The sequence below is a fragment of the Lissotriton helveticus genome, chromosome 11 (assembly GCF_964261635.1).
Source record: "Lissotriton helveticus chromosome 11, aLisHel1.1, whole genome shotgun sequence".
NCBI classification, from domain to species: domain Eukaryota; kingdom Metazoa; phylum Chordata; class Amphibia; order Caudata; family Salamandridae; genus Lissotriton; species Lissotriton helveticus.
This window is the reverse complement of record NC_136072.1, coordinates 1,099,119,158-1,099,134,239: the sequence shown is the minus strand read 5'-3', so window position 1 is coordinate 1,099,134,239 and position 15,082 is coordinate 1,099,119,158. Positions and strand designations below refer to the sequence as shown.

The window sequence follows — 15,082 nt, the reverse complement described above, 5'->3', positions numbered from 1 at the left end:
AAAATGTGTTGTCTGTGGCATTTCTCTCTCATTTTTTTACCGAGTACCCTCTTTGTTTAATCTGATTTACAATATGTATAATGTAAAAATATGTTTCATTAATTATTTTGCAATGTAGCGGTTTAAAGGTATTTAGAAAAATATTTTTAAGGACACCAACTATATATTTTTAAAATATTTTATTACTTTCTTATATTTAACTTACAAAACTATTTTGAAGCCAACGCACATTCCTGTACAAAGATATAACTACTGACAAGAGGAAGTGGGAAAAAGTAAAAAGAAAAAAATAAATGTCGAAACAGCAACTCCTTTGGAGGGTCTCGCTACCACAAGACAATTAATTTTAAAAATGAGATCTGTTTGTAAGTAGGTCCTGCATCTCTAGAAAATACCCTCGTATAAATGTAAATAGATTAAAAACCTTTGAAGTGCTGTTACTATTTTAGAATTAAGGTGGTTGTAAATGCGAGAGAAGATGGTATTATGAGGAAACAGATGTGGAAAGGGGGTGATTTACTTGTGTAGGGATCTCTCGCTTTAGGTATTTTTAAACTATTTAAATATATGTATTATTAGCAAATGCACTTAAGGAGCTGACAGAGGCAGAGGCGAGCTAATATGTAAACAGTAAACACCATTCAGGGCACATGCGTTTCTGTACTAAGTCTTGTTAAAGCAGGAGTAGGGTACCTGCTATGGGAAGGTCAAAGAAAGCTCATTAAGGGCAGAGGAGGAAACACAGTGAGTGCTGCAAGGAGTCTGCAAGCGAAGTACAAAAAAATGAGGTCCCTGAATGCAAGCAGTGAAAGGGTACAACTCATATAATAGCTGTGTTCCAGAGAAGGTACAAACACAAGAAAAGGAAGGAGACTATTGAATAACAAGCACACAGATGTGATATGTCAAGAAAGCCAACCACTGGTAAGCAGTGGGCTGACCCAAAGCCCAGTGTAAGTACTGATACTGTCTACAGTTGGTCTTTCGACAACAGACATCTAAAAGCTGTCCATAGGCGAGACCTAAAAAAATAACAGGAACATGTTGCTATTGCAGAAGGAAACTGAAGAGCTTTTGTCAACCAGTGAACGTCAAAGCAAATAAAGCTGGACCAAAGTCAGTTACATACCAGGAAATGAAGTGTAATGGGCCATACCTGTCTTGGGACAGCATTACAGCTGCCTTCGACACGGTCTGCGACCACACACTACGAACACGCCTCCACAACGCCGGGATCCAAGAGAAGGCCCTGGACTGGACCACCTCCTTCCTCTGCGGCAGAACACAGAGCGTCTGCCTTCCCCCCTTCCGCTCCAAAGCCAACGAGATCATCTGCGGCATACCCCAGGGCTCATCCCAACTCTGTTTCACATCTACATGGCACCGCTCGCCCACGTCGCCCGTCGGCACGACCTCAACATCATCTCCTACGCCGATGACACCCAGCTGATCCTCTCCCTCACCAAGGACCCCCACACCATCAAAACCAACCTTCATGAAGGAATGAAGGCCGTCGCTGAATGGATGAGGAACAGCCGACTGAAGCTGAACTCGGACAAGACGGAGGTCCTCATCCTCGGATCCACCCCTTCGGCCTGGGATGACTCCTGATGGCCAACCGCACTGGGAACCGCTCCATCACCAACCGACCACGCACGCAACCAAGGGGTCATCCTCAACTTGACCCTCTCCATGACTAAACAGGTCAACGCCGTCTACTCCTCCTGCTTCAACACCCTCTGCATGCTCTGCAGGATCTACAAGTGAATCCCCACTAAAACGAGATGAACGGTCACCCAGGCCCTCGTCAGCAGCAGGTTGAACTATGGAAATGCCCTCTTCGCAGGAGCCTCGGCCAAACTCCTGATACGGCTCCAACGCATCCAGAACGCCTCTGCACGCCTGATCCTCGACATCCCTCGCCGCAGCCACATCACACCCCACCTGAGAGACCTGCACTGGCTCTCGGTCAACAAGGGGATAACCTTCAAGCTCCTCACCCACGCACACAAGGCACTCCACGACACCGGACCAAGGTATCTCAACAGACGACTCAGCTTCTACACCCCCACCCGCCAGCTCCGCTCTGCCGACTTCGCCCTCGCCACAGTCCCCCGCTTCCGAAGAGCGACCTCCGGCGGCAGATTGTTCTCCCATTTCGCCGCCAAGACCTGGAACACCTTCCCCTCCACCTACGGCAGACCCAAGACCTGCTGACCTTCAAAAAACTCCTCAAGACCTGGCTTTTCGAGCAGTAGCAGCATTCCCCACCCCAGCGCCTTGACACGCTCATGGGTGAGTAGTGCGCTTTACAAATGATATGATTGATTGATTGATTACAAGTTAGGCAGAAATAGGGCACCATACTTATCACACATTGTACATACCATTACCCTTGATGACGCTTAACTTGCAAATGAGGCATGTGGAGTTTTACATATTTTGTCTTTTTTATTCAGGCCTTTTCCCCTGATAAATTTAAGACGGTTTAACCTGTTGGTATCTATGGGGGATAAACTGTGAGGGTGCGATCACTGCCTTTCCCATGCTCCTATGTGCTCTACAGCTCCTGTCTCCAGCAGTCCACTTGTTCTTTTTTGAGGTGCACAGCTTTCCCCTACTCAATCACCTTGAGTTGTTGGGTGTTGGGGTGCATCACATTGCCTCACATTACTCTCTCAAGTTGTTGGGTTTTGGGGAACACCATATTGCACCTGCTCCTTAACTTTCTCGGGCTACTGAATTTTGGGGTGCACCTCATTGCCCCAGCTCTTGTGATAGCCTTTTGAAATTTATATAAAGTGTTTTTAGTAAAGACTATCTGTAACATGTCTGTTGTTGAAATATACAACCGGTTGCAAGAAAACTTGATCAATGGTTTACAAGATATGTTCTTTATCTTTGTCAGTGTTACAGACCTACGTACTACTTTGGTATCGTCAACGTAATTGTTTAACTTTCCCATCAAGGCCTCCAAACACTCGATGGTGTAGAGGTTGGCAATAATGTTAAATAACAAGGCAAACAAAGAGAGCCTCTGATATAATCTGAATGTCACAGAGGCAAGTGAAATGAAAAAGATCCTAAATGTATTATTGGAATCCTGGTTCCTCAGATACGTCTGAGCCAATCCAAGTCAACGTCTAATTGTGCTATCCGCTCTGTCCTTGCATGAGAAGAGGATGATTATGATTGCAGCAGGCAGGGTTAGCGTTATCCTCATGGAAGGGGGTGAGCTGGTCGTGGTGCATCCTTGGCTCCCTAATCCGTCCTCTGGCATGGGAGCCCCCAGAAGACAGCGGGGGCACATGCAGCCTCACCTCCAATGGCTCTGTCTGCTGGTCCTGAACACTAACGAGTTTACAGCTAAACCCTGCACATCACTTATGATGCATCCGTTCCTCCAAAATTACCAATTAACAGCTGCATCCCAAATTTTATTTCAGCAAGGCCCATTTTTTTTTTGGGATTAGAGAAGCTGTGCGTAAGCAATACAGTTCTTTCTAGACAGACGTACTAAGGTATAGATATAAACAAGAGTGATTGTAGTGTATGTATTATCTATAATATATCTTAAACCATAGGCTATCCAAGTGCTCACTGCTGTAAGTTGAAGTAGCAGAAAGTAGCCAATCGCAGCGGCCATCATCACCCTGGGCCTAGTTTGAAGCTCCAAGAGTCCTTGCATCAAAGTGGTGTCTGGTGAACTTCTGAGAGTACAGCAAACAAACATGCCACCATCCCAACCTACATCGGAGCTGCACCCACCTGCGCCCTACACTTCCTTGCCGGTCTTGTTGCTCCCTTCTCATGCAAGCACTTTCTGAGAGAAAAGCTTGGGCTGGGAATGTTGACCCTTATTCCATGGCCTCCTGGGTTTGCAAATCATCAATCACAGGCTCTGGTATCTGCTGTTGTAGGGTTCAACTCACAGGTACCCAGCTGGGTCTTCAGAAGCTCGGGCGATGATGTGATTATTGTAAACACAACAAGATGATGGACAGAGTGCTAAAACTTTTCAAACACTCACCCCCAGTCAAGAAATTTTGGTTAAATCCATCGTTCTTTTGCTCACCATGCCACCCCAGTTTGGACCAAGCCGTCTGCAAATCAGTCTTGACCATGCTCCCCATGGGAACAGTCCAGCCCTACCAGTAGCAACACTTTCAAGTGATGGCTCTTTTTTGGGGTATTAAGGGCTATTTTTCCCTTCTCTACCACTCCCTCCAGTTATGCAATCTTGTGGTGAGGAGCATGCAGGATGTCCCTTCACTCCCTCTAGTTGTTGGATCTTGGGGTGCGCTTCCATTGACCTACACATCTCTCAAGTTGTAGTATTTTGGGGTGTACTTCCTTTGCCATACTACTTCTCTCTCTCTCTCTCTCTCTGGTTGTTGGGTTTGAAGGATCATTTCCTCTGTATAGAGAACAAGAACTTCTCCAAAACACTATATATAGCATATGCAGTATGTCAACAATATATACGAAGCCAGAGATCATACAAGTATTTTTATAGTTTATTCATTCCATACAAAAATACCTTTTTTATGTATAAATACTTTTATAGTGCAAAACCCTTTATCTTTAAAAGAACTGTATACATATTTTCTTTTTTTGTATATACACCAGAACAAAGGTACATACAATAATGTACTTGTGAGCACCCACAAGTACAGTAGATCAATACACATTGGAACTATAATCCTACACAAATAAAAAACACACATAATAAATCATAAAACACAATTAACAACAATCACAATAATCAGAAAAACAATATGAAAAATTGGACACAACAATATTTACATTACAAACAATAAAACATATCACAATACAAAGAAATACATGCTCAATGTGTAGATGTTGATGACATTGTGGGATATTAATTCAAACTAACAGAAAGATGCAGACGTGTGTTTCGGTAGTGGGCCATAGATGTTAGCAACCTTCATCAGGGCATTGTCTGCACAAATAACTCCTGAAGCAGGAGGCCATCCAATTGGCACAGGATCATACAGTAATCGAGCACTAAAAAAGGAGGGGGCTCACAAACTTCACAATCCTAGGGAGAAGGTATCCAGTAGGTGGTAAGTGGCAACACATTGCTGCAGTCATATGATTCAGACAGTATCCACTGTTAATATCCGGGTCATAGGAGGAGACAAGGTTGGGAAAGGGGTTAATGACTTCCCACCAGAACTCTTAAAATCGCTATATTCCTAAGGGAATATTCAGATGGTGAAACATTTTAGTTTGCCAGATACAATCTGATTGGGTGGCACCACATCAACCAGGAATTGGTGGCAGCCCTTTTAGGACTTTAACTTAAGACTCGGGCACAGTCCTAAGTCCTTAGAAAATACAAAAAAGAAATAGGGTGTAGGGTGGGAATACCCTGACCCCCTAGGCCTGGAGTTGTCCCTTGTGCCTTTCCAAAAACAAAACAAGCAAGCATTGGCATAGCCAATAGGTCTCACCTTTGGGACCCTATAAGTGTTTATCCATGCAACAGTTGATATTGTTGCACCAAGGATATTATGTTGTATAACTAAACACTTATAAGGTCCCAAAGGCGAGACCTATTGGCTATGCAAATGCTTTTTTTTTTGGATGGTGTTGGTTGTGGGAGCGCAGGTCACAACCAGCATGTAATTAGTTGCAGGCGCTGTTGTACAATGAGCACACCCCTAATAAACTCTGTATAAACAGTGTGGATTGAAAGCATAGGGATGGAGAGTTATTTTCACCACAGCAGTGTTGGTTGCAGGAGCATGGCTCACAGCCACCATGTAATTAGTCACAGGAGCTGGTGTACAGTGAGCACGCCTCGTAGTAATCGTCGTGGTGCACAAAAAGCACCATGTTGCAGACAGCACGTCTGCTGGTCCAGACACACTCTCTAATGTTGTTTACAAATTGCATGTAATGCAACCTTGCTGGCACCACCAGTCAAACGTATTTGGAATGTAAAAAACTAAACTCCTGAAGAGAAAGTAAATGTAGTGGACAAAAATATTTACCTGCCATGCAGTAAAGATACATTAAAGGATACAGACGTTTCTGAAAAATATGTCCCCACTTTAAGTTATCATTTATATTTTAAATAGGTCTACTTGATATTAAGGACGACGTTATTTGTGACACGATAAAAATGTGACATTGTTCAATGAGGATTGTGATTATGTTATATTTCAATGGTGGTCCGAAGTGGCCTCTTCATTGCATCATGACTTTATCAACAACAACAAAAAATAATAAATAAAGTTAATGCATCAAAAAATTTAAAATGAACATTTGTATTTCAATGTTACTTTTGTTATGACAAGAAAGAGAGAAAGCGAGAGACAGAGTGCGAGCGAAAGACAGAGTGAGTGAGGGGGGAATAAAAAAAAAGCGCGTCCCGCACTGTGCTTAAGAACTGTGAATGACGAATGCTAAAACTCTAACAATGCAAAAAAAAAATTGCGGCCCGCAGCAGCTGTTTTCAAGCACACTCGTGCTTGTGGTGCCATCCACCTTGCGAGAGTGAGCAACGGCCAACCAGCACGCGCGTCGCTACTCGCTCCCACAAGGTGGATGCCACCATAAGCACGAGTGTGTGCTTGAAAATGAGCAGACCGATGGCTAAAGGCCCTCCTGGCGGTACAAAAGGGGATGGTGATGGACGGAGCATCTGAACCAATCAAACACTCGCACCCAGTCAACAGGTCTGGGTTTAATCCATCACCGTTCTTTAGCCCACTCTGCCACCCCAGTTCTGACATGGCCATATGCAAATCAGTCTGACCTTGTGCCTCATGGGAACAGTCCAGCCCGAACTGCCAAGCCATGCCTTCCCTGGACCGGAAACAAGCTTCCGAGGACCGGTTTCTGGCATTCCAGCCGCCTTCAGCCAGGCTTGATTGAATCCAGTGGCAAAGTAAGCAAGGTACTCACGTCTGAGCATAACCAGCCAACTTATGGCGAACAAAGCGGTACAAAAGGGGGTGGTGATAGACGGAGCATCTGAACCAATCAAACACTCGCACCCAGTCAACAGATCTGGGTTTAATCCATCACCGTTCTTTAGCCCACTCTGCCACCCCAGTTCAGTCATGGCCATATGCAAATCAGTCTGACCCTGTGCCTCATGGGAACAGTCCAGCCCGAACTGCCAAGCCATGCCTTCCCTGGACTGTTCCTATGAGGCACAGGGTCAGACTGATTTGCATATGGCCATGTCTGAACTGGGGTGGCGCAGTGAGCTAAAGAATAGTGATGGATTAAACCCAGATCAGTTGACTGGGGGTGAATGTTTGATTTGCTCAAGCGCTCCGTCCATCATCCCCTTTTGTATCGCTCAAGGTCCTCCTAGAGCATCGCATGTGCGCTGCCTAGGCAAGACCCAAAAACAGATTGGGCCAGGGACTGGGGGGAGGGGTAGGGGTGTTGGCACAAACAGTAATTAAGGGTAGCTGTTCCATTCAAGCGAGAGCAGTGCCAGCTTCCACACCATGCGGGGAGCTGGACGGGGCAGTGGGGCCCTGGGTCTCCCCCCTGCAGTCCCCAACATGGTGGATGGTGGGTGCCTGAGCGGGCACCAGGGCGCACACCTCTAATTAGTGTAGACCCTGGGGGATGGGGTCCCCGAGGCCAAAATTGGCTCGAGGAGGGGTGCTGCACTTTTAATATATTTAAAGTCTACAGAGTACTGCGGTAATGCCTACAAATGACCATGCTACTTAAAAAATGTAAACAAACTATGTAGTTCTCCCTAAACTGCTGTAAAATTATATAGAAAATGACAAATGCATTTCTCTACCATTTAACACTTCAATAAAGTGGCAGTAGGTATGTGACAACAATAAAACCGAGTACCTACCTAGATCTAAGACCTTAACCTAGAATGCAGCGAAAAGCAGAATGCAGACAGGTGCTGTCATGCTCTTCTCCCTGGAAAGGTCCCTCTCCAAGTGTGTGTTACCTATCCGTGTACCCTCATATGAATAATGTACGTGTTCCCAAACAACAGCTGCATTTGAATGTTTTGTCTAGGTACTAGGGCCTGACCAGAACGGAATAACAAGGGGCATTGTGGTTCGACCTTGTTCGTGAACGAGCAAAGCGCGAAAACAACAGCATGTTCTATGTAAAAGTTTCAGTGTGGCACAAGCAAAATAAATCTATGTAGCAACATACGCAAAGCAGCAGACAGTCAGCAACATGCTCATGCTAACATAGGCAAGACAACAATTCCCATATGGTCCACGTGACAATGCCACTCTACTCTGCACTCTAAGCCAATGCACTCTACGTCACTACTCTAGGCCAATGCACTCTACGTTGCACCACTCCATTCTACAACACTTCACTCTACTCTGAAACAATCTATTCTATACCACTGCACTCTCCACCGCTCTGCGCCCTTCCACTCTATGCCATTGGGCCCTGCGCCATGCTGCGCAACTGCACTCTACATCACTGCAATCTACCATTCTATTTCACTCTACTCTGCTCCACTGTACTCTATGACACTGCACTCAAAGCCCCTCTACTCTAAACCACTGCACTCTACGCCACTACACCTCTTTTCCCAAAACCCATGCATTCTATGCCACTACACTCTGTGCCAACTACTCTGCACCACAGCACTCTTTACAGCACTATACTTTACTCTGCAACACTGTGCTCTACGCCACTGCATGCTAAGCCACTCTATACAAAGGCACTGACGAGCTTGCAGACGCCTCATCATGGGTAGAAGGCACTATATGAATTCAAAGACCAGCAACACATTGTTTTTAAGTGGCCTCCAAGCCTCAACAGGAGTGAGGCGTGGCGATGAGAACTAAAATGCGATAAGCGTTGCATTACTAAAAGGAAGTCTGGCCACCGGAAGCACTTGAAAACAGAGCCCAGCAGCTCCTGGTGTCAATGCCTAGCTCTCTAAGCACTGCACCTACTGAAACCAAACTGAAAATTGAAATATTAAAAGTTAAGTAATTGTGCAAAATAACCATAAAAAAAAGAAAATAGAGAGAGTTCCGCTCCTTATCCTGTGTGAGCCAGGCACCTCGCAATATACAAGCAAAGCAAATCCAGAAAAAGGCGTGTGTTGATTAAAAAAGTGATCAATAACTGAGGAGAGTAGAGGTAAACTCAAGACTCCAGTTCCAAGAGGTGTCCTTGCACCCACCTTCTTTAAATGGCCGCCGCCATGATAGGAGATAGGCGCGGCCAGGAGTAGCTAAGCAACGATAAGTGTTGCATTGTTAAAAGTAAGTGTGGCCAAGTGTGAACCTTCACTGCACCTGAGGAGGTTTATGGATTCCTGGCACACCATGAAAGTGCTGGAATACTTAAGTGTCTTTTAAGAACACATGGCTCTGTAGCAAACATGAACATTGTGCTATAAAATATGCTGTTTGGCCACATTCTTCCAAAGTAGTCTCATTGGGAGTGCCCCCTCCCCTTCAGGTCCTGTGACCAGAGTTGGGTTCAATTGCTTCGCTCTCACTTCAGTGTGGGGTGCACCCTATCATTCCATTTCATGCGGTGGAACTCCCTGCCATTGGATCTTGGCATGGTTCCCAATCATCTTGCCTTTCGTAAACAACTGAAGACATTTCTGTTTCCTTAGTTCTTCTGCCTCCCCCGTGTCAGACCTAGCGCTTGGATGCTCCCGGGTAGCCATGCGCTTTATAAATGTTTTTTCATTTCATCGTGGTGAAAGATCACCAGTCCTCGCTGGCATTCCATACAGTTCAATTTTGCGTTCTTCAAGAACTAGGCCAAGCGCCGTGCGTTCCCATATCTCGCTCACTGCTCTTCTGTGTGTTTTTTTTGGCAGGACCTGGGCCTGGAGGGGTCCCTTCTGAAGGACATTCTCTACCGCCACGCCACCTTCCTGAATCTGGTGGACCCCATCTCCCACGAGCTGCTGATGAGTCTGGCCCGGAATCTACAGTGCCCCAAAAAGGTGAGTGAGAGAGGTGTGGCGCAGCGGCCAAGGCGACTGACTCCCGAGCACGTGGTTCATGGTTCGATCACCGGCAGCAGCTCAGCTCAGCACCATGTGACTCTGGGCAATAGCTTGCTTAATCTCCTCGATGGCCTCCAGCGCCTTGAGACCCCTAGCGGTGATTAGTTTGCGCGTTACAAATACTGGGTTATTATTTTTATTATTTTGAGTCCTTCTTTGCATCAAAACAAAACTCAGGAACGAACTGAGTTGGCTAGATCTATACAGCAAAACATTTTATTTAGCAAAATGATGCTGTGTCTGGAAGAGAGGCTCATATAAGTTGGGATGTGGGCCCATAAATCTAAATGACTTTTATGTACTGTCTGTTAGGGACCATGTCTATCATGGGACAGTGGACTCTGGCCTAGTGTCTTTAACCCCTTCCAGGCTGATGACGAGCCCAGCTCGTCATCAGCGTAACCTGCCGTGCGCTGATGACGAGCTCAGCTCGTCATGTAACGCGGTAATGTTAAAATTGCAGCGTACAGCGGGAAAAGCCGCCGCAGCGATGCGATTAAAAAGTGGTGTTTTTCATGCAAGCCTGGTTGTAGTTTCAGTTCTGTTGTGGAATTTGTGTCTATTTTAGCACTAAACACTTAGGGTGTCCAGACATGTACATTAATATATTTGATCACGTGTACAGACAAGGTCCCGATTCACAAAGGTGAACTGAGACGAACGTCTAGCTTTACGACTTTCGGTACTCACAAAGGGCATTTACGAGTCGAAAAGGTTGACTTAAGTTTAACTCAGACAAAAATTGAACTTTACGACTCATAAATGTCCTTTGTGAATACCACAAGACATAAAGTTAGACTTTCATCTCAGTTTACCTTCCTCAATCGGGCCCTGTGTGATAATCGACATGCCTCCTCTCCATGAAGCTCCTAACACATCTTCCTTCTGATTGCAGGCATGTGATGTTATGCTATCTTATTTCCTGTAACACCTGTAATGTAAAGCAGAAAATACTACTGAATTGTATTTGGAGATTCACGTCCAGTGTGTTGTCAGAGCTCAGGACATCAATAATCAAATAAAAACATATGAGTTAGTACTAAAAAGAGATACCAGCCCACAGCCACCCATGCAAAAAAACCTAGCATTAGCAAAGTCGGTGGTTCTGGCGTTTTTGCTGCATGCTGTTGGTTTTCCAATGGTTGTTTGTATACAAGAGCTACAGAATAGAAAGCAGTCTGTTTTTTGTAACATTCATTGTCAGGTGCTTTAGTGCTGCTGGTCCACATGCATACTGTAAATGAAAAACTCAAATACCAATGATACACACAACTTCCAGTATAGAAGCTGCACTGTTAGAATAATAAACCTCCTGCAGCTACCCACAGTTGGGAAAATGGGCTGTAGGGTCATCCTATTGGCCCTGCACTAAAAGATGTTTCTTATAAATCAGTAAATACTTTTTATTCAGATTTTGTGCTTCGGCGGTAGCCCTCTGTCCGTGAATGGTCGTGACAGGCTGTGACCGTTGTGTTAGAAAAATCCCGCCGGATGGGCTCCTAGCGACTGAAAATCGCGATAGTGGAAGCCAAATGTAGCTTTTTTTTTTTTTACAGAGTTTTATATAGCGCAAACTGGGCCTGAATCCGGTATCAGAGCGCTTCACATAGCACCAGCTGCATTACATGAGGACACATTCATTTTTGTTAAACACGGGGAGATTAAGTGATTTGCCCAGAATCACAGGATGTTCAGCGTCATTGCCAAGACTTGAACGCAGTTCCCCAGATTCGAGGTGGACCGTCCTAGCCGCTTGGCCAACTCCTCTCCTTGTGCTCACAAATGTACCGTTTTGGCGCACACAAAGAAAAAATTCTGCCATGCGACAATTGGTGGAATTTGGCTGGAAACCTGTCTTACAAGAGTAACGCGGAGTCACCAAAATACTTCCCATTCTGCCGGAGGAACGGAAAATGTCGCCCACTCCTAGTGCTAATAAAAACTTGCAAACAAACAAGATTCATCCCTGCCGACAAACTCTAAGATTAGACAGTTGAACAATGTGCACCTCTTCTAATGCTACTCTGAATGCTGGGATCAGGATGCTCATGGCCTTCACTCTATGCGCGGGTCCGTAGCCAGACCTGGGAAGATGTGAAATGAGTGACCAGCCAGAGAGCTGATTGTTCTCTTTAACCTCGCTTCTTCCGGCTTAAGTGGAATGGAATGGAATGGATGTGGATTTATAAAGCGCGAATTGCTGCCCGAAGGCGTCCAAGCGCTAGAATAACCAAGAACCTGCGAGGGAGGCTAGCTGGGATTAGCGGGGCAGATTAAAAAGAAAAGTTTTCAGCTGTTTACGGAAGGTGGGGAGATTGCAATTGGCTCTCAGGTGCAGGGGGAGATTGTTCCATGCCAAGGATGCGTTGTAGGCAAACGTCCTGCCGCCAGATCTAGATCTTTTTATTCTTGGTGTCGTGGCCAAGAAAGTCTGGCTGGAGCGGAGGTTTCTGCTGGGGAGGTAGTGAGTAATTAGGTCCCGGGCAATCCCGGGGCCCGTATCCCAGAAGGCCTGATGTGCAATGCACATGGCCTTAAACAGAATCCTCTGACGCACTGGTAGCCAATGAAGGCTAACCAGCCCGGCCCTCACCGATTGTCTGCGCGGGATCTTGAGCAGCAGGCGTGCTGCGCAATTCTGCACTATCTGGAGTCTGCGTATGGTATATTCTGGGGCACCGAGATAGAGCACGTTGTTAAAGTCCAGGCGTGATTGTATTAGGCCCTGTACAGCCACCTGTTTTGCCTCCATGGGAAGGAGAGGGAAGATCTTATTTAACATTCTCATGAGTCCAAAACAGGCGGCTGAGAGTTTTGTGGCCTGAGTACTGAATGATAAGGATCTATCCAAGCAAACCCCAAGGCTCTTGATGTTGTTTTTAGGGGTTGGAGGAAGGCCGAGACAGGGGGGCCACAAGGTGTTAGGGAAGTAGGGATCTGGGGAACCTAGGAGCATCAGCTCCGTTTTGTCCCCGTTCAATTTGAGAAATGAGGAGGACATCCAGCCCTTGACCTTCTCTAGGCATTCTTTGAGACCGCCTGACGCAGGCGTATTGGCCTCCTGCGCCAGTGAGACCACCAGCTGCGTGTCGTCCGCATAGGAGATGATCTTAATCCCAAAAGGGCGGACGACCTCAGCCAGTGGCCTCATGTATATGTTGAACAATGCGGGACTCAAAGAGGAGCCCTGAGGAACCCCGCACTTTAAAGGTCTACGGGTGGACATAGACTCACCCTCAAAAACTCGGAAGTATCTATCCTCTAAGAAGGATTTGAACCACAGCCAGGCTTTGTCCCTGATCCCGGCGTTGGATATACGGTGCAGCAAGATGTCATGGCTGACCGTGTCAAACGCCGCACTGAGGTCAAGGAGGATCACTGCCACTGATCCTCCTTGGTCCAGGATCTTTCTGGACTCCTCTGTGACCATAAGAAGGGCGGTCTCAGTCCCATGTTTAGGTCTAAAGCCCGTCTGGGTGGGGTCTAATAATTGTTGTTCCTCTAGAAAGTTTACCAGTTGGAGATTTATAAATTTTTTTAGAAGCTTACTCACCCATGGGAGCAGGGAGATTGGACGGTAATTACCAAGGTATGTCGGATCCAGATTGGATTTCTTCAATAACGATCTGACCATGGCCTGCTTCCAAGCGGACGGGACAGTGCCGGTGGTGATAGATGCATTTAAGACATCTCTAATGGTCGGCAGAATGAATTGTGAGGCCGCCATGATGATGTCTGGAGGGGCTGGGTCGTCAGGGGATCCGGACTTGACTTTTCGGGCTATGGATTCAAGGGTTGCAAGGTCTAGAGAGGGGAAATGGGTCAAGGTGGATGGCGATTGTGGTGGAAAAGAGATTAAGGTTTCATTGGGTTGGGCTGAAAGAGTGATGCTCCTAGGGGGGAAAGCTGAGTAGATTTTATTCACTTTTTGATGAAAGAACTCAGCAATGTTATTACAATGGGTGGAAGATTTAGTGATAGGTAAATCGGGTGGGGATTTTGATAATTGTTTTACAACTTGAAAAATTTCTTTAGGCTTTGATTTAGCACTCAAAATCTTGTTTGAGTAGTAGGCAGCCTGAGCAATTTTAACTTCTGTTTTATAATTGCTAAGTGACTCTCGGTAGAGGGTTTTATTCTCCGTCGAGTAGTCCAGGCGTCAGCGTCTTTCCGATTTTCTGCACTGACGCTTCATCTCCCTGAGAGTTTCAGTATACCAGGGAGCAGTTTTGTGAGAGCGTTTTAGCGTGACTTTCTTTTTTGGTAATATGACATCCAGAGTTTGAGAAATCCAGTCTGCGTACCTTTGGTAGGCTACGCTAGGGTCTTCATTATAAGGAGGGTGGCTGCTGGCAAGTTTGATGGACCAGTCATCAATTGCGAGGCGAGACCAAGCTCGCATGACCCTTGTGGTGGGTCCAGTCGGGGGGGGCTTGAGTGAGGTCCACTCGAAGGGGACCAGTGAGTGGTCTGTCCACGGCAGTGGAATTGGTGGGCCGGCTACAAGGTCAATACAATTGCTAAAAATCGGGTCTAGCAGGTGGCCCTTGACATGTGTAGGGGTCTTCACATGCTGGGTGAGTTGCAGGGCTGCCAAGTCGTCAACCAGGGTAGTGGCTATGTGGTCTGCAGAGGAATCAAAATGAAGATTAAAATCACCTAACAGGGTAAAATTAGACGAGGTGCTAGCCCATTCTGCCAGGCTCGTAGGTAGGCACTCATGGAACTGCTTAGACGGGCCCGGCGGGCGGTAAATAAGAGTGCCTGAAAAGCAGCTGTTAGGAGAGAGATCGATGTCAAAGGAGAGGCTCTCACAGTCTGGGATGGTTTCAGAGGTGACACGACATTGAAACCGTTCCTTGTAAATAATGGCTAGACCTCCTCCCCTGCCTTTCGGTCGATCTTGCCGCGTGATTTGAAAGCCTGGAGGGAGGGCGACGACTAAGGCGGGGTCGGACTCCGAGGTAAGCCAGGTTTCTGTCAGGAACAGTATGTCTGGCATATGCTCCTCTATCAAGAGTGCAATTTCAGCCGTATGTTTCGGCAAAGAACGACAGTTCA

At 46.2% G+C, this 15,082-nt stretch overlaps 1 protein-coding gene across 1 annotated transcript in view; it reads left to right on the top strand.

Annotated features, from left to right (window-relative positions):
• The window catches only part of LRRC75B (leucine rich repeat containing 75B), a 204,650-nt gene that overhangs the window by 176,687 nt on the left and 12,881 nt on the right, over positions 1-15,082 (top strand). Inside the window, exon 2 of the mRNA XM_078667772.1 lies at positions 9,830-9,958. Within this exon, the coding sequence (XP_078523898.1) occupies positions 9,830-9,958 (129 nt within the window). The remainder of the gene's footprint in view (positions 1-9,829; positions 9,959-15,082) is intronic.